The sequence below is a fragment of the Gigantopelta aegis genome, chromosome 10 (assembly GCF_016097555.1).
Source record: "Gigantopelta aegis isolate Gae_Host chromosome 10, Gae_host_genome, whole genome shotgun sequence".
Taxonomy (NCBI): Eukaryota; Metazoa; Mollusca; class Gastropoda; order Neomphalida; family Peltospiridae; genus Gigantopelta; species Gigantopelta aegis.
The window spans coordinates 3,070,431-3,091,278 of NC_054708.1; the positions used below are offsets into that span (position 1 = coordinate 3,070,431).

Consider the following 20,848-nt stretch of genomic DNA (forward strand, 5'->3'; position numbering starts at 1 on the left):
TAGGAATGATCCCTATTGGGCTATTTCTCACTCTAGCCAGTGCACCACGACTGTTACACCAAAGACTGGTATGTGCTATCCTGCATATAAAAGATCCCTTACTACTAATGGAAAAATGTAGCGGGTTTCCTTTCTAAGACTGTCAAAAAATTATCAAATAAATCAATGTGCTCAAGTGGTGGTGTTAAACAAAACAAACTTTAAAATAGAACAAGCTAAAATTGTCCAGCAAATAGCATATGGTAAATTGTTTAATGAAGATTTGAAGTGATCGAAGACATGCTTGAAACTAGTTTACTAGTCACGTGAGCTAGACAGATACACATATTTTGTTGTTGTAGATTAGTCATAGGTGTCTGATGACAGATTGGCAGTCGCTGACAAGATTGTTTTTTATGCACTAGGCAGATCTATAAGCAGAAATACCTGTGGTTTATATGTATATATACTGAACAAAGTAAGAAACTTCCGCTAACTTTGCTTGAACATAACTTGATGAAAACAAACCGGGGGAATAATTGTTATATATGCGTTTAAAGAGTGTTCCATGATTCATCGTTTGGTGCAAAAATCATGGCCATAGGTTAACAGAAACTGGGAGAAATTTTGACCAAGTGTGGTAGGGGTTAAAAAAAAACCCACCCACTTAATAACGGGTATGACCACCTCTTGAATTGACCACTGCAGTGCATCGCAGGTGCATAGAATTAACTAAAGTGTTAATTTCTGCCTGTGGAATATTGTTCCATTCCTGAATGAGCGCTTGACGAAGTTCGTTGACGTTAGCGGGTGGGTTGGGACGACGCCTCAATCGTCTGTCCAGACTATCCCAGACATGCTCGATGGGGTTGAGATCAGGACTTTTAGCGGGCCAGTCATCAATGAAATCAATGTTATTTGTCCTAAGAAAATTTACAGTGTCTCTAGCTGTATGAGAGGTGGCATTATCATGCTGAAAAATCGAGATGTTGGCGTTGTTATGGAACAGAGGAATGATGTGATGAGCGAGAATGTCATCGCGGTAACGTTGAGCATTTAAATTGCCATCAATGACGATTAGTGGTGAACGAAAACCATGGGCAATGGCTGCCCAGACCATGACACAACCCCCACCCCGAAATGATATCGTTCAAGAACACAACAGTCAGCATAGCGTTCATTTCTTCTACGGTAGATGCGCACCCTGCCATCTCCACGTTGTAAAGAAAATCTGGATTCATCCGAAAAAAGAACGGTATTCCAGCGTCGCTGTATCCAACGTGCCCAATTAAGACGATTTAGACGATGATGTTGCGTTAAAACGCATCCGACGTAAGGACGTCGTGCATGTAAACCGTTCTCCCGCAGACGATTACGAACAGTTTGCCCACTGATTCGGTTATTATGAAGACCAGGTGTGTTAGCAGCAGTGGCAGTTTGGAATCGATTGCGCAAATGCGTGTTCATGATATAGTGGTCTTGACCATGCGTTGTAACACGCGGACGTCCACGACGTGGCAAGTCGTTGGTGCTTCCTGTCGTCCGAAATCTTATGCCAAGATTTCGTATCGCTCGACAAGAACTCCCAACATGCCTTGCAGCGTCTTCTGTCGATATACTAGCATCAAGCATGCTAATCGAATGTTCGCGTAAATTATTGGGTATTCTTGGCATACTAAAAATGCTACAATGTAAAAAACATTATTTTTTTTTACAAATTTTGAAGTGTTTTCGTTCACTTGACAACAATGTCAGTAAGACAAGTAAAACAAATTGACCGAATACTACACGGGACATGTCGAACCATGCATGCACGTTCAAATTGAATTTCACGTCGACGATTAACAGTGCAAAAATAATCGATAAAATTCATGAATCCTGATAATATAGCTCAAGGCTAATACCTATATAATTTCATTACACAATGAATTCTTTAACACAACAAATACTATATGTACAAATCGGAAGTTTCTTTTTTTGTTCAGTATATATAAAACAGGAACGTGATTTATCCATTGGAATAGTGTGGGAATTTGCTGTAGTGTACAGTAAACTGTCTATGTGTAGTGTATAGTAGCTATAGTATGCAAAGAATAGAATGAATGAATGAATGAATGTTTAACAACACCCCAGCACGAAAAATACATCGGTTATTGTGTGTCAAACTCTGCAAGGAATAGAGTATTCAGTGTTAATTAAATTACCACTGAGGACAACCTTTATATATAATATAAATTCTTTAGTTGTAATACAAATCATAAAAATGGCACCCAGTGATTTAGTTCTTTAAGGCATTATTTATTTATTATTATTGGGGGTTTTTTAAATAAAAAATTGGGGGTACTGTAGGGGGTGGAGAGGAAGGGGAGAATGGGTGACAGGTTTTATTTGTTTTTGTTGTTTTTTGGGAGGAGGGTGTTGGAGGCTTTGTCTCTTTTTTCTATTTTTTTCTATTGTTGCATTTTTTTGGTGGATTTTTTGTTGTTTTTTTAGAAGGGGGGATGGGGGTGTAGGAGGGTGTGTGTTTCCAATTTAACAAACCTGTAGATATTTCTAATATCATACCTAGTGTTAAAGCAGTGAGTGTCTGATGACAGCAGATGTTTTCTGACTGCATGGCCTGGAGGCAGATTTACCACATTTGATCTAAATCATCAGTCACACTTGACCTACTTTGTGTATGTGAAAATATCTGTTGACACGATTGTTGGTGAGGTGTACACAATGTGTATTTACTGCTATCTATTTTAATAAAACATGGGACCAGAATTTTGTTGTAATCACATGGTAATGAAAGTTAAAGTTTGTTTTGTTTAATGACACCACTAGAGCACATTGATTTATCAATCATCAACTATTGGATGTCAGATATTTGGTAAATCTGACATATATAGTTTTAGAGAGAAAACCTGCTACAGTTTTCCATTAATAGCAAGGGATCTTTTATATGCATCATCCCATACAGGACAGCACATACCATGGCCCTTGATATACTAGTTACAGTGTTCTGGTTGTGACGGTAAAAACCCAGTCGGAGAATGGACAACTTATTTGAAGAAGGATCTGAACAATAAAATTCTCTGAGCAGTTATGTTTGACATGAATGGTGTGTAGTGAAACCCATCACGTTACTGCATATACCTAGTATTGATCTAGCTGCAAGTTAGTCACAGTGCCGATGAAAACACTAATGGTTTTCACCACACATTTTAAAGGAGTAACCTCAGCTGACACTGTTTTAATACATTTCCTGCAGAGATACAGTGAAACCTGTAATAAACGGCCACCTATATTAGCAACAGTAGGTGGATTGTTAGGACAAGTGATTGCTTTACACAGGTTAATTTGCACTACATGAACTGATGGGAAGGTTAGTAAGAGAATGTCCTAAGCCAGGTTGCTGCTTTATTGTGGTCGCTGTTTAGTTGGTTTGACTATAGTGTTCAGAAAAACACAAGTATCAGTAAACTAGAGACTGTACTCAGCTGTTGTATGACCTTCAGAACACATGGTATTACCTTCAGTACACATGGAACAAGTAGAAAACCGGTTAAACTGAGTATGACAGACACATTTATAGCAAACAATTGGTTTATTAAAAAGTCAAATACTAGTTTGATATTGTCTGAATTTTAACACTTATCATTGGTACACAAAACTAATATGTATAACAAGACTTTCAGGATATAACTTGTAACAATAACACGCAATTAGCCATTCATAATAAAACATGTATAACATTAACACGCAATTAGCCATTCATAATATAACATGTATAACAGTAACACGCAATTAGCCATTCATAATATAACATGTATAACATTAACACGCAATTAGCCATTCATAATAAAACATGTATAACATTAACACGCAATTAGCCATTCATAATAAAACATGTATAACAATAACACGCAATTAGCCATTCATAATAAAACATGTATAACATTAACACGCAATTAGCCATTCATAATAAAACATGTATAACATTAACACGCAATTAGCCATTCATAATAAAACATGTATAACAATAACACGCAATTAGCCATTCATAATAAAACATGTATAACATTAACACGCAATTAGCCATTCATAATAAAACATGTATAACAGTAACACACAATTAGCCATTCATAATAAAACATGTATAACATTAACACGCAATTAGCCATTCATAATAAAACATGTATAACATTAACACGCAATTAACACACAATAACAGCCATTCATAATGTATAACATTACACGCAATTAGCCATTCATAATAAAACATGTATAACAATAACACGCATTAATTCACATGTATAACAAACACGCAATTAGCCATTCATAATAAAACATGTATAACATGCAATTATTCATAATAAAACATGTATAACAATAACACGCAATTAGCCATTCATAATAAAACATGTATAACATTAACACGCAATTAGCCATTCATAATAAAACATGTATAACAGTAACACGCAATTAGCCATTCATAATAAAACATGTATAACAGTAACACGCAATTAGCCATTCATAATAAAACATGTATAACAGTAACACGCAATTAGCCATTCATAATAAAACATGTATAACAGTAACACGCAATTAGCCATTCATAATAAAACATGTATAACATTAACACACAATCAGCCATTCTGATTATAATGCATATAATGTTCAGAATTTGTTTTTCAGGATTTCCAACTTTTAGCAGTTTTAGAAAATGTTTCTGTCTTTTTAGACTTTATGAAAACGTCATAATTTACTGTGTATATTTTAACAATCCTGTCAAGTTTTCTACATTTTCTTCTTTGGACATATTTTGTTGCCATGATATTTGAAGTGGGCTTGTGACAAACTATAAATTAGCTATTGTCTATTGAGAATTTAGTGTATTTGGTTGTCGAGGAATACTGTGTTGATATACTTTTAAAACTCCTTTCTTTCTTTTTTTCCTTGTAGGAGATTAGTGAAAAATTTTCAACCAAAAAAGAAAGAAGAAAATGAGTACCAGTAAGTTAAACAAATGCAGTAATTTTTACTGTTTTTTGTTTGTTTTTGTTTTGTTTTGTTTTTTGTTTCTTTTTAAAGTCAAGGGCACGAAGAAACATGTATTATATTGACACAACGTGTTATTTGTCATAGCCCCATTACAACGTGTGTTTAGAGAGTTACTGTCATACAGTTCACAAAACAAACACTGGATGTTACCAGGGTTAAGCATCGTGCTCCTACTCCACTACTTGATTTATGTACTTCGTTCCCTGGGCGAGAGATTCCACTGTTACGGTATGTCCGTCATTCATCATCAGCTGCTTTCAAGTAATCGCTTTATGGATGGCTACTCCTGGGCTGTGATATACTAATTGAATGAAAAGCAAGCTGTGACAACTAATTGATTGCATTTCACTTCCTTCCTAGCCCCAGGTTACCTGTAAACATTATTGGCTATCAATTTGGGGGGATACTTTATTCTGTAAGATTTTTTTATAGAACCTTAACTGGCATCGATGGTTTAGTGGTAAGGTACAGGGTTCACATCCCAGTAGCGGCTACTACCCAGAATGAGTTCTAATGGCCCAATGAGGAAGTGCATGGTCTACTTGGATTTCTCTTACATAAATCACTAATTGTCAATGTAACGCCTGCAGTAAAAAAAATATCTGTGGCAAAAAACATGCTGAGGAAAAAAAATTGAATATAGTCCACACCGAAAAAATTTGCCATAGACAGTTACAGGAGTTGTTGATGGAGCTGGAGCGGAATTGGGTGGGGTCCAAGGATGAAAATCATATCATATCTTAATTAGGATGGGGGTTTGTGTGGGTGTGGCAACCCTCCCAGTATAAAATACTCACTATGCCAGTGCTGTTACAACTAACGATTAACCCACTGACCTGGACAGACAGCCTATATATCTGAGGTGTGTATCCAAGACCAACAACTAGCCATTAACTGACTGTCCTTAATTGGATATAAGCACGAAAATGTGTGTAGAAGATGACTGAATTTTTTTAAGCATGAATATCCAGTTAAAAATAAATGAAAATCTGCAACCAAAGTTTTTCATGCAGTGGGTTAACTAAGGTATTGGAAATATGTTTTTTGCAAATTTCAGGCCTCGGGTGTTATTGGCAAGTTTAAGTGAAATAACAGATAACACATATTTTGTCGTGGTTTTACAAATAATACATAGATCTGGGGTTTTTTAGAAGCCAGTAATTTTAAGTGAATTATGCTTTACATTGAGGATTGTTACAACGCAGCTGTCTTAACACTGACAGAAATATATGATTAACAGTTGTGAAACAACCAGTTTATTTGGCCTCAACATTTGTCCACACAGTTAATGGTTTACTCTGTGCGACCACGGAGTGTAGCAGGGTGAAAAGACATTTTTCAGCATAGTTATGTTGATAAAGTAGGTGTGTACAAAACTAATTGGCTCCAACTCAAAGGCCAACCTTAAACAAGCTTTGTTTGCTGTAATCCATATGACACACTTAATTATTTATACTCTTTCTTTCTTTCTTTCTGTTTTTTTAACATTCTTAAAGTTGAAATTGTGGATTAACTTACAAGACATTTTTAGAATGATTATTAAACTTTTTTGGGGTGAGTAATCTGGGGTCAAGTATTTATATATAGGTAGTTGTAAATGATTTCACTAATAATGCTAGGGATATTTTGTTCAGCATCACATTTTTATTAGCTTGTCTAGTTTCAGAGACCTCTACACAATTGTTTAACATTAAATAGTAGTTGCTAATCAGTATTCAAACTGGATAGTCCCTAGGTTTAATAGTAACTATTTATGTGGGACTGTTTTGAACTTATAAGATATTAAATGGGCTTCCATTTTGCCTTATGTTTATGTCCTGAGTGAAATAAAAATTTAAGTTGTCATGAGCTTTTGTGAGTGAAAATGAAAATTATTTCTCAAACTGATAGTGAGTTTAATATCCTACATGTATCACCCATAATCAGTTTTAATTTATATCACTGAATTCATTTGTTTGACGTTCCAGTAGGGTTATAGTGCACCAGTTGATGATGTCATCGTGTGACATCAAAGTATTGCATTCCACTTGACGGTCTAATGGGATATAACACTTTGATATGAACCAAGATATATTTAGCCATATCAGGGTTTCTGCCAGAGGATACAAAGAGTAAAATTACGTTCCCCAAAAATCGTGGAAATTAATGGATACATTTTAATAATTTTTTTAAAGATTATATTAGGAGAACCGCTGTTTTAAGTTTTTCGAAGTACATGAAAACCAGTGTCCAATTTCAAAAGATTTCAAACTGATAATTACTTAGTAGAGTCACTTATGATCTGTTTTGTTTCTATTCTGTACCCTCAAATTAATTTCTGACAGGAACCCTGCATATATAGGTAATAAGTGTATTTATTGAGCGATTAACTTGCAGGTTTTCGTGGGCGAAGGCGTTTGTGGACATGATAAAAGAGCTGCATGACTTGGCGGGCCAGCATGAAGTGATAGCCGAGAATCTCCAGGGGACGGTCTCCAAGGAGCTGCATGTCCTCATCTCAGAGTTGAAGCAGGAGAGAAGAAAGGTTTCACACAAAGTCTTACGTACAACCCTGGGCCCATATTTTCAAAGCTATCTAGGTGCTACAAAATCGTAAATCGATCGTAGGCTATGATGTCACTAAAGTACATGCCATAGTGACGTCATGGGTTTCGATAGTTTTATGATTTCATAGTGCTAAGATAGCTTTAAATAATCGACAATGCCGTGGAGATAGACACCGTGTTTTCAATTTATTTACACCATTTATTTTGTCATGGAACTTTATTAATGTAATACTGACAAATTAAACTCCTCTCTTACACATTTACCATCAAACTGCTGTATGGAATCAGTGATAGAAATAAGATAATTTTTCACTAGTTCACCGGACAAGTACATCTAGAAATCTACTTGTCCGACAATATTTTCACTTGTCCAATTTAATCATGTTTTATTTAAGTACAAGGATGATGTTTTTGATTGATCAAAATGAAACTGCATTGTACATTTTGACTTGGTCTATTGGACACCCACTGAGGTACATTTTGTTTGTACGAGCAGATTTTTACTTGTCAAGACAAACAGACAAGTGCTTATTTCGAATGATGGGGAATGCCATTTTATGTGGCCATTTTCTTAATTGCTATTGTTGTATGTAGAATAAACGTGTATATGTGTGATTACAACTTCACAAACATTCACACAACAAAACAAGTTACGTCCTATCAATTGATACTGAATATTTCGAGGGGCTGGACGTTACCCATTGGTAAAGCAATCACCTGATGCATGGTCGATCTAGGATCGATCCCTGTCGGTGGACCCATTGGGCTGTTTCTCATTCCAGCCAGTGCTCTACAACTGGTATATCTAAGGCCGTGGTATGGCCTATCGTGTCTGTGGGATGGTGTATATAAAAGATTCCTTGCTAGAAATGAAAACAAATGTAGCAGTTTTCTTCACTAAGCCTATATATTAAAATTACCAAATGGTTGACATCCAATACCCGATGATTAATAAAGCAATGTGCTCTAGTGGTGTTAAACAAAACAAACTTTAACTTTTTAACTTTACTCTGTATTTTGGGTACAACTGTGCACACATTTTAAGTGGATGGTAGGGCTGGGGAGGCTGAATTCATTAGGATGGTTTATTCCAGTATATTGGGTTACTGTGTTAGTCAGCAAGTGGAAGTTATCAAGTATTCAGAATTTGATACCACCCACAACTGATACACACGTGTGTACTTCATACTTCAGTGAAATGTAAATATAACACTCGGTCGGTTCACAGGTACGATCTACTGATACATGTGTGTACTTGGGTTAGGGTTAGAGTTTGCTGTTATGTGGTCCCTTATAGTAACACTTTATGCAGGTTACTGGATAGCTTTGTTATACACTAAAGTACTAATCAAAATTATACCCAACCTGAGCTTTAGATTGCACCAAACTCAAGACGATAAACGTACCTAAAATATGTGTCCAAAGTAATCACACACCAATTAAATTCAAAATGCTGGTCTCAGAACAGTTTACCTCAAAACCACTGAAATATTGATCTTTAATTTGTTTTATAATAACATGAAATGCATTTCTGAATACTCACAACTCTAGAATTTAGACATTTTCAAATTATTTGTAATAAACTGGGTGTTCCGGACAGGCCAAAAAGGAGACCTGTATATGAAATGTCCCTTAATATACAATTTTAAAACACTTTTAAACAGCTTTCAAATCCCAACAATTGATTGTCATTTGTTTACAATCATTATTATGTACTGTATGTTAGTCATAAGTATATTGTCAGCGAAAGTTTTCTCCCTCGTTTTATTGGCCACGTGTGGCACATAGTGATAATAAACCCACTAATTGGTAATCAGCATTTCATCTATTTTACAGCACCTAGCCGAAGGTTCCAAACTGCAAGAGCAGTTACAGAGGTCTACTAATTTATTAGAGAGGGTAAGTTAGCAGTAATTAACAATATATTTGACAGTTTATTTTATAATGTCACCTATGTTTTAGTTTCTTAGTTTGTTATTTTCTCAGACAAACTCAAACTTGAATGTAACAATACTATTTTCTGAAAACAGAAACAATATTCAGAATACCAACCTAAGTGTAGGTGTTTATGCCATTTCATTAAAGACATTTGTTCTGATCAAAGAGTGGAAGATGTATCTTTGTCAGTGGTGCTGTGATTCACAGGATTGATCAATCACCATGGACTTGTGTGACCCCAATCTGTGCTCCATCACTAGTACACCAAAGGCCGTAATATGTACTGTCCTTTCTCTTGGGAAGTTCAGTTCAAAGGTTCCTTGCTGCTCGTTGGAAGGAGTAGCCTGTGGGGGCGCAGCAGAAGCAGAACTCTATTAACATGTTCATATACCACTAGAGTAATGGGCAAGTCTGTCCCAAGTCCAGTCTCTGGCAGGGCAAATGGCCTGACTTCGGACAGAACAGGGTTTCTGCCAGAGGGTAAAACGGGTATGACGCCATACCAAAATATTTTGGCAGATTGTTTTGTTTAAATTAACCTTTTGACAAAATTAATTACTCTTTATCATTACTCCATGATATTCTTAACCCTAGCCCAAAACGTAACCCATTTTCTTTCTGGGGAAGGACCCCCCCCATACCCCCCATACTGTCATTGAATTAAATTCCATAGCACCATCCCCAAAAATTTCTTTCTGGCAGAAACACTGCAGAAGGGTATTTATTTGAATGGCACAATTTGATATTACTCAAAATCACGGCTAGCTCTGGGTGATCACACTTTCCAACAAAATAACAATTATTACACAAATTGTTTTCGCCAAGTTAAAATAAAATTCGCCAATTGTTCCTAAAATCCGCAGTTGGTGAATTTGGCGAGTGACAGAGCTAGCCCTAAAAATGAGGTGGTTGGACCTTTTAGATTATGGATTATTATTTACATAAATATTTTTATGGTGCATAATTTAACTCTCACATTTCAAAAACTTGGCTGTCAAAAATAGCATATATTACACACCAAATAACCTTAGTTTTAAATTGTGCTGAAGTGTCATCATTTAGCAAATCTTTCTTTCTTTCTCTTTTTATCATAACGACAAGTTATACATCTAATTTGTTTTGTCAGTGGGTGGGGGGTGGGGGGGTTCTGTAAAGAAAGAAAGCTGGATTAAGATATTGTTATGTGACATTTAGACATACAAGGTTATGTTTGTTATTGCAGTCAAAGCGACAGTATGAAAGAGCCTTCAAAGAGTCAGAAAAAGCCTTGGATAACTACCGTAAAGCAGATGCTGATATTAATCTATCACGGGCCGAAGTGGAAAAAGTAATGTTGTTTTTATTAAAGATTATCTTTTGTGGCTTGAATATTTTATAAAGTTTGAGCTCTTCACAAATCACTTGCCACATACAATTAAAATACATTTTGTTTCCAGGGGACAATATTTCAAAATCTTAGGTAACCGGAAGTTTTCCGGTTAGTTCATGTGAGTTTTACTTAGGTAACTGATTATTCGGTTACTTAAATGTAGTTCTAGTTCATTACTGATATATGGTACTTTTAATTTTAGAATGTAATTGTTCCCCATGTTCTTGTGATTTAAAAGTTGCGTAACCGACATGCGAACAGAAGAACGGTTCTCGTGAACTATTGTGCCCTGGTTTCTGATTATTTTTCTCATGTGATTCACGGCCACAGGGGGAGACGTTCAGTTCAAGTTCTCAAGTAGTTGAACCAGTTTAAATTAAAGTTTCTTTTTACATTTCTTCTATGGTGCTTGTTTGTGAATTGTTACGGTTAACTCTGGCAACTGTTGATAATACTGTTTCAGGGCTTTTTACTGAATATTCCATGAGAATCGCAATGAAAATTATTCATGGTTTCAGACACTTCATATGATACATTTTACTTGTTAATTAGTATTTTGCCTTTACTATTAGAGTGCTGAGTGTTTTTATGTGGAAGGGTATATGTTAATTTTGTGATAATGATTGTCAATTGATTCTCTTCAGGATCTTTGCATGTTAAAACAGAAAGCTGAAAAAGTAAGGACTTGTATGTCAACAACACACATTTAAAATTCAAAGACTTCACCCCAGCGTTGAATTTCACTTTCCCAATAATCATATTCTCCAGTCTAATAATACACACGCTTTATGTTCATTTTTAATTTGCTAAGAAATATGTAAAGGAAAGAAAATCATGTGATTTGTACTCTGGCTTAAGTATAAAAATGCTGCTTTTTTGTTTAAACAGTATTTATTACCATCACGTATGCAGTTTTGGGATCGGCCGATAGGTGTAAGCCGATACTATGGAATCTCCCTACATTTTGCAAATGCAAATGTTTTGTGAACAGTCTAGGTGACAAAATTAATAAAATGTATATTTATAAACAAAGACAAAATGAAGTGAACAAAAGAAGAGAGATAGATAAAGTGAGCGACTGAGTGTGGGTGTAAGATAGTTACATTATTTAGAAATAGAAGAAAGTAAAAACTGCAAATAGTTGAAAATCGTTTTGAAATGTTTATTATTTATGATGAGGTCCTGGACAGAATTGAACATGCTGGTATTTTCTTAGTTATTAAAATTCTGTTCTCCAAATAATAGTGTTACAGTTGAGATTCAAATGATTAGACAAGTGTGTATTACGAACCACACCATGTAGAGGACAGTAAGTGTGTATTACGAACCACACCATGTAGAGGACAGTAAGTGTGTATTACGAACCACACCATGTAGAGGACAGTAAGTGTGTATTACGAACCACACCATGTAGAGGACAGTAAGTGTGTATTACGAACCACACCATGTAGAGGACAGTAAGTGTGTATTACGAACCACACCATGTAGAGGACAGTAAGTGTGTATTACGAACCACACCATGTAGAGGACAGTAAGCGGTTATTACGAACCACACCATGTAGAGGACAGTAAGCATGTATTACGAACCACACCATGTAGAGGACAGTAAGTGTGTATTACACCATGTAGAGGACAGTAAGTGTGTATTACACCATGTAGAGGACAGTAAGTGTGTATTACGAACCACACCATGTAGAGGACAGTAAGCGTGTATTACGAACCACACCATGTAGAGGACAGTAAGCGTGTATTACGAACCACACTGTGTAGAGGACAGTAAGCATGTATTACGAACCACACCATGTAGAGGACAGTAAGCACGTATTACGAACCACACCATGTAGAGGGCAGTAAGTGTGTATTACGAACCACACCATGTAGAGGACAGTAAGCGTGTATTACGAACCATACCATGTAGAGGACAGTAAGCGTGTATTACGAACCACACCATGTAGAGGACAGTAAGCGTGTATTACGAACCACACCATGTAGAGGACAGTAAGCATGTATGACACCATGTAGAGGACAGTAGGCGTGTATGACACCATGTAGAGGACAGTAGGCGTGTATGACACCATGTAGAGGACAGTAGGCGTGTATGACACCATGTAGAGGACAGTAAGCGTGTATTACACTATGTAGAGGACAGTAAGTGTGTATGACAGTAAGCGTGTATTACACCATGTAGAGGACAGTAAGTGTATGACAGTAAGCGTGTATTACACCATGTAGAGCACAGTAAGTGTGTATGACAGTAAGTGTGTATTACACCATGTAGAGGACAGTAAGTGTGTATGACAGTAAGTGTATTACACCATGTAGAGGACAGTAAGTGTGTAGAACAGTAAGCATGTATGACAGTAAGCGTGTATGACAGTAAGTGTCATGAAATAGGAAAAACAATAGTAAGAAAAAAGTGGTCTCATGTATTTAAGTGATAATAATTAATTACTCTTGGATTTAAAAAAAATTAATATTGGAAGCTTCTTGATCAGTAATTTTATTTATTTATTTATTATTTTGTAGGATATCATACATCAGGAATTTTTCTGTCTGAAAAAAAGAAAAATTACATATACCGTATATCTTCACCTATAAGTCGAATTTTTTTCACCCAAAAATTATTTTATAACTTGGGGGTCGACTTATAAGAGGGTAAAAAAATTTCATCAAAAAATATTACTGTTTTGGGGATTATTTTACAAGTTTTATTGTTGAAGTATGCCATGTATTTATACTCAAATATGTTAATTTGACACATTTATTTTTTATAACCTAATTTTGGGGGCATTAGAACGGTTTTGGTTATGCGAAAAGGCGTGCGATCTTACTCACATGCCAAGACAACAGTCCACTTAGTTAAATTAAGTCATCACTAATAGCAAAAATGTAAACAATACTAACTACCTGTTGCCTGAGTTTATTTTGAAATCTGGTCATTTGCATTAATGGTTGTTCAAACAATGTTTTGTCGGTGATTAACTTCATGAATATTACTGAGCTTTCCCTTGTTCTCATATGCTGAAAATAAGAAATATTTCAATATTTATATACTAGGCGGCAATAAAAACGCAATCTCGGAAATGATCATGGTTTATTTTATTATGCGAGATCCCACAAAAATGAAATTGATACCACCAGTGAGACCAACCACTGGCCCATCTGACTGGCACTGTCAGCCGCCAACAGTGAATCGCGCATAACGTCTCTGGCAATGTCAACGTCATGGGGGTCAGTATTTCGTGTGACCTCCATGTGCTGCGATGCACGCCTGCAGCCTCCTAGGCATGGACATGCACAGGCGCCTCACCACACGTCGTGGGATGGCTGCCCAGTGATGCTGCAATGCCTGCTGCAGCTCAGCGAAGTTCTGTGGTGGATTCGGTTGGTTTTGAACACGACGTCCCAGCTCGTCCCACATGTGCTCTATTGGGTTCATGTCCGGGGAAACTGCTGGCCAGTCCAACACAGTGACATGGTGGGCACGAAGAAACGCCTGTGTACGCCTGGCAGTGTGCGGCCGAGCGTTGTCTTGCTGGAAGACCAGCCTGTTTCCGCCATGCCGTCTCATCAATGGGAGGAGGACCGGCCGCAGGATGTTGTCGACGTAGTGTTGCGCATTAAGGTTTCCCTGTACCACCACGAGTTCGGACCGGAAGTCAGCATTGATGGCGCCCCAAACCATGACTCCGCCGCCCCCGTAGCGGTCCCTCTCCAGAACACAGGCCTGCGCGACACGTTCTCCACGACGGCGGTAAATGCAACGACGTCTGTCCGTGACACTCGGGTTAAATCTCGATTCATCCGAGAAGATGACATCTCGCCATCTCCTGGGTCGCAAATGCCCACCATTCCTGGCCCATAAGAGTCTTGCTTGACGATGTCTGTGCACGAGGATAAGGCCACGGTAGGGTCGGTGGCAATGCAGTCGTGCTGCGGCAAGACGTCTCCGGACAGTTCGGGCGCTGATGAGTCGTCCCCTGGTTCCCACTTCAGTCCTGGCAGTGCTTGCGGCTGTCAAAAACCGATTGCGCAGGTGCCGCAACCGTATGTTCCGGTCCTGTCTATTGGTCGTTACGCGTGGTGTGCCCGAACGACGGCGGTCATTGACGGTCCCTGTTGTCTGATATCGGTTGAGGAGCCGATTAATGGTTGACGGGTGCACGTGGAACCATTGTGCTACCCGCAATTGCGAGTTTCCGGCATTCAACAAGCCAATGGCTTGATTCCGATCGGCGTTGTTCAACCGAGGCATCGTGTAGGAGTGAGATACTCATTGCCACCTGCGTGTTCTGAGTGTGCCCGGGTATCAGGAAATGCACGTGCAAAGTGTTATTTCGCCAAGTGGTTGCGTGTGCGCGTTGTTCCCCTTATGTTGGGAACAGGCCGGAAGTCGACCTTTACATGCTGCTGAAATAATGTGTACCACTGTACCATGTACATTGACGAATAGCGTCAACGAAGTCCAACCGGAACATATATTATTTTGACAAAAGGAAATTGCGTTATTAATGACGGCTAGTATAAGTTGTTTTTCATGGGTCGACTTATAAACGTGTCAATAAAAAAAAATGGTTTTCAGGGCTTGAAATTAGGGACTCGACTTATAGCCGAGATCGAGTTACAGGCGAAGATATACGGTAATACTAATATAAAAAAGAAGTTCCTTATTATCCGTACCACCCTGATGCCAACATCTGCATTACTTAGCTTTATGACCCTATTTCCTCAATACTTCCAGTTGTACTGTGTATGCTTTTTGCTATGATGAGCAGTCATCATTACTTTATTGTAGGCAGCTAAAAATGTTAAGCACCTTCGTAAACAAGTAATGCAGTCAGAACTAATGTTGATGTTAACATAGGTTGTGGAATTTGTAAAGTTTCACAATACCTTGGAAAGTCCTTCAATTTTATGTTTTATGTGGAAGTTTTTTTTAATTTTACAGTAATGTCTTTGAATTTAAAAAAGAAGGTGAAAAAAAAAGAAGACATACTGTTTTCTTGATTTTTCATAAAATTTGAAAATTGACTTAACATTTAATCAAGTAGGGATGGCACAATCACAAGGCGTTTATGATGTTTTAATTAATTTTTAATTTTATTTTGCATTATTTACTTTGTTTGACACAACTATTAAAAATAGAAGTCGTGTTTAATGTTTTTTTGTCTTGATTCATTCACTACAGTACCAAGTCATCATGATGTTAGCAACAGTGTATACATCATGTTCTTTTGTTTAGTTGTTAATTTTATTTTTTGTTTCATGTACTTTGTGTTTGACATCACTGTTTTAAACTGGTATTTTTTCCCTTGTGTCTGATAGCACTGTTTAAAATCAAGGCCTTGTTGATGATTGCATTGTGTTGCTTCGTTCGTTGCAGTACCGGGTTATCATGAACAGCAAGGCGACACAGTGTGAGGAATGTAAAAACGATTATGCATCCCAGCTACAGAACACGAACCTGTTCCAGCGCGAGTATTACACCAGCCTTATGCCAAAAGTGTTTCAGGTGACTCTCTCTCTCTCACACAATTCATACAAGAATTGTTTGTAAATTTTCTTCTCCTAGATAGTTGTCTTTCTTGACTTATGTCCTCTGCCTGTCCGGTCCATATTAGTTTAGTCTCTACCCTTTGACCAGTCCAGCTTAGGTGACCCTACCAGGAGCTGATGCTCCAGCTGGCATAGCTCTCCAAGTCATTGAAACATGTAAGCTACCTCACCACGTCAAGGAATGGACCATGTGAAGCCCAGCCCAACAAAAACGATCTCACTTTTACATGAGAATGTAGTACAAGATACTGTAGGCAGCTTTTAATAGATGTTCATTTGTGTTGGTTTTACATAAGAATATAGTACAAAATACTGTAGGCAGCTTTTAATAGATGTTCATTTGTGTTGGTTTTACATGAGAATATAGTACAAAATACTGTAGGCAGCTTTTAATAGATGTTCATTTGTGTTGGTTTTACATGAGAATATAGTACAAAATACTGTAGGCAGCTTTTAATAGATGTTCATTTGTGTTGGTTTTTCTTTCAGGATTTGCAAGACATAGATGAAAAACGAATTAACAAGATCCAAGAGTTTATAGGACAATGTGCCAATACTGAGCATAATGTGATACCCATTATCAACACGTGTATAGAGGGCATGAATAAAGCTGCTAATTCTATCAATGCCAAAGAGGTAAAAGGGTGGTTCGCAACTCCGGGTGTGGGTGGGATTTGGTAAGGGGAATATCTTCAGAGACTTGGATAGCATTTGTATTTACACTGACGGTTCACTCTGAAAATAGTTTTGCTTTTAACCAATTCAGTTTAGTTCTGAGTGTTTCTTGGCTTTTTAAGTGCGCATATAATAAAAGTTAATAACACCCCAGGTCATTGTTTGATGGTCCACTGCAGGACACTTTGAAGTAAATATGACAGGTCTATAGCCAACACATATTTTAGTCCTTTTTTAAATTAATATCCATGTTTTTAAAAACAAGGAACATTGCTTATTGCATTTAAAGAAAAAGTGTGAATAACGCCTCGGGTCATTGTTTGATGGTCTGCTATAGGACATTTTGAAGTAGTTATGACATGTCTACAGCCAGCACATATTTAAGACTTTAATTAACAACCATTTTTTTAAAATAAGGAACATTGCTAAGTGCATTTAAAGAAAAAGTGTGAATAATGCCTCAGGTCATTGTTTGATGGTCTGCTATAGGACATTTTGAAGTAGTTATGACATGTCTACAGCCAGCACATATTTAAGACTTTAATTAACATCCATTTTTTAAAATAAGGAACATTGCTAAGTGCATTTAAAGAAAAAGTGTGAATAACGCCTCGGGTCATTGTTTGATGGTCTGCTATAGGACATTTTGAAGTAGTTATGACATGTCTACAGCCAGCACATATTTAAGACTTTAATTAACATCCATTTTTTAAAATAAGGAACATTGCTAAGTGCATTTAAAGAAAAAGTGTGAATAACGCCTCGGGTCATTGTTTGATCATCTACTGCAGGGCATTTTGAAGTAATCATAAATAGAAATAATTATAAATACACTCGTCGGAAATATATTATGTCAAAATACTTGTTTAGGCCAAATATTCTAAAGGTTCACAAATTATTTAACAGTAAAAGTTTGCCAGTATTAAGAAATCTATGTCAATTGTAAGAATTATCTTTAAAACTATCTCTTAAATTTTACAATGTGTTGCAGAAAACTACTATATCCTTCAAGTGTTATATCGTTTTTTGGGGTCTGACAAATATTCTCTTGATCATGTCATGTAACATGGCCAATGAAGTAATAAAGTGTCTGTTGTTGTTGTTACAGCCACCACATATTTTATACTTTTTTCAGTTACATTTGTTTTTTGCACAGAATGTGCTAAAGCACAAAAATGTGAAGTCTCATTGACCAACTTCGATACAATCGTTAATACTTACGTAACAGCAGGTTTTAATAACACAATAATTACACCTATAGTCCTTCCCACAGAGAACGCCTTTCTTCATTGTATAGAATTTACTACAAGTTATTTATTTCTGAGCCGATTGTTTTCTAAATTGCAATAAAAAATAGTTGGGTTATTTTATTTCCAAAACAGTTTTAAGTCTTAAGTCGGACTAAACTGAAATTATTTACAAAAAAACATTTTTGTAAGAGGATGGGACAGACTACAGGTGAACATTAATCATTCCTGTCTTCTTTAAAACTTAACAGTGCTTGTTTTTGTCTTCCAGGATTCAAAATTAGTAATAGCGAGGTATAAGTCTGGCTACTCGATACCCGAGGACATTCCATTTGAAGACCTAAGTGTTGCTCAGACTAACGAGAACAATCACACGGCTCCCAAACAGAAAACACCGGCAGATAAAAACACAATCAAGTCAGCCACCCTATCCGGCAGACAGAAAACGAGAAAAGGCATATTCGGAATTTTTAGCGGATCCAAAGTAAGTATTAATAGACATTATTACCCCACTAGGCACTCGTAACCGGGGAAATAAAAAACATAATTTGTCAGTGAGAAAATAATTATGTATTGGTGTAATGTAGAATATCATTGGGCAGTTTGGCGCTTACAAACCAGTGATTTTGTTGGTAGTAAATATGATGTCATCACAAGTTGGTAAACATAAACAAATGATGTCACATAATTTTAAAGAGCTTGCATTTACGCCTCTCAGTTTTCATTGTTAAAGTTGTAATAAAATCTTATTTTAATACAGTTCATTACATACATTCTGAACAGAATTAATAGAACTGTTTTCTTCTCTTTTGTTAATTATCTGTGAATATGAATAAAATACCAAGTTACAGCAATACTCGGAACAGTATGTAAAGTGGTTTACGCCATTTCTATATACATCCATGTATGGATATTGACCAGAAAGTCGAGAGAAAAAATAGCTCAGGTGATAAATAAAATAATATCGGTACCAGTTATTATTAAATTTATGTCCCTCGTGAAATAACAAACTCGGTACCAGTTATTATTAAATTTATGTCCCTCGTGAAATTATTTTTATTTGGCACTTGCCCAAGCTCATGACAAGTTAAAAAAGTTTCACACGGAACATAAATTTGATAATAACCGGTAACTTGTTTATTATCCTCTATATAAATTTATTATGTAGCATTTTTAATTGATAATTATATAAAGAATAGTGTGGATTTTGTTGTGCCTGCAAAGTATGGTATTTCCTTAGTGGGTTACCTGTTCTTGACTGAGAAATATTTTGTTTCTGTGCAGTAATTTACATACTGGGCTGTGCACCAAGAAATGACTCTATTTATTTCAAGTCCTTGGGGAACAAGGATTGGGTGAAGAATGCACTAGTCCATTCATCAAATGCGAGTGAAAATTCTGACAGACCAGTTGAACAATATGACCACCATTCTTTTTTTTTCCCGACCAAATGCATATAAACCATTTACTTTCCACTGAATCCACAATTTCACACATAATTTTAACTGCTCTGAATGTTGACTAGTGTGGGTTTTTTGTGGGGTTTTTGGTTACTTATTAGTGTTTATCCATTTTTAAATTGGTATCGCTATAAAGCAAACAAAAGTTGCAAATAAAGAAAACAGATATTTTGGTTTTACTGGATGATTACTTGAAATGAAGTTTGTAATATATATATATATATATATATATATATATATATATATAATATGTTGAATGCCATCAGCCGAGTAGAAATATGGGTGGACACGGTCATACCAGTGTTCTATTGGGTTTCATCCGCTTGGTTTGTGATTTGTCTTCAAACAAGAACAAGTTATTTGTTCCAGAAATTCAAACGTGAAATGTTTTGAAACGGTGAACGTTTGTATCAAACTGCAGTATTGTATGAATGTAATTTATAAACACATTATTTATGATTTCCATATTCTGCATACTGTGCAGTGTTTAATACACTGGTGTACCAGAAGTACAGCTTATATAAGTTTCAAAACAAACCACTACTAGGCAGGCTGGAAATTAAACAGCGACATGTGAATACCACAAACTGTTGATGGAAAACAAATAGGACAGTTGTCGTGTTGTGTTTGATTACATGTTTACACATTGTTTAGTTCACTTCTACACAACAAATATGAAGATGTTTTTTATTTGTCTGGTTAATAATAAGCAACCAGGTATGTTAATCATTCAGAAATATTATCATCATTCATATAAATTTAAATTTTGTCATTAAAATTGTTTGTTACTTTTCATTTGTCTGTCTGTCCATGTCTGTCCGTGTATGTCTGTCTGTCCATGTCTGTCTTCTTGTCTGTCCATGTCTGTCTGTCTGCCTGTCTGCTTGTCTGTCTGTTTTACTGTGCTCTTTGTTACATTCTGTGTTACGATTGTCGCACAATATGTTCAATAAGATCACTACACCCACAGTAACCCCAGCTCTCAAACCTTGCATAATTCTATTTCATTGAGACACTTTCTACCACCCA

At 36.4% G+C, this 20,848-nt stretch overlaps 1 protein-coding gene across 3 annotated transcripts in view; it reads left to right on the forward strand.

The window, feature by feature from the left end:
* Positions 1-20,848, forward strand: part of LOC121383355 (formin-binding protein 1-like) — an 82,700-nt gene that overhangs the window by 33,225 nt on the left and 28,627 nt on the right. For 2 of the 3 annotated variants that reach the window (XM_041513334.1, XM_041513335.1), the window contains exons 3-10: positions 4,930-4,980; positions 7,405-7,552; positions 9,411-9,473; positions 10,735-10,839; positions 11,526-11,558; positions 16,265-16,393; positions 16,927-17,073; positions 18,631-18,843. In XM_041513334.1, coding sequence (XP_041369268.1) covers positions 4,930-4,980; positions 7,405-7,552; positions 9,411-9,473; positions 10,735-10,839; positions 11,526-11,558; positions 16,265-16,393; positions 16,927-17,073; positions 18,631-18,843 — 889 coding nt within the window. The remainder of the gene's footprint in view (positions 1-4,929; positions 4,981-7,404; positions 7,553-9,410; positions 9,474-10,734; positions 10,840-11,525; positions 11,559-16,264; positions 16,394-16,926; positions 17,074-18,630; positions 18,844-20,848) is intronic. The other variant, XM_041513336.1, reaches the window with a different exon arrangement.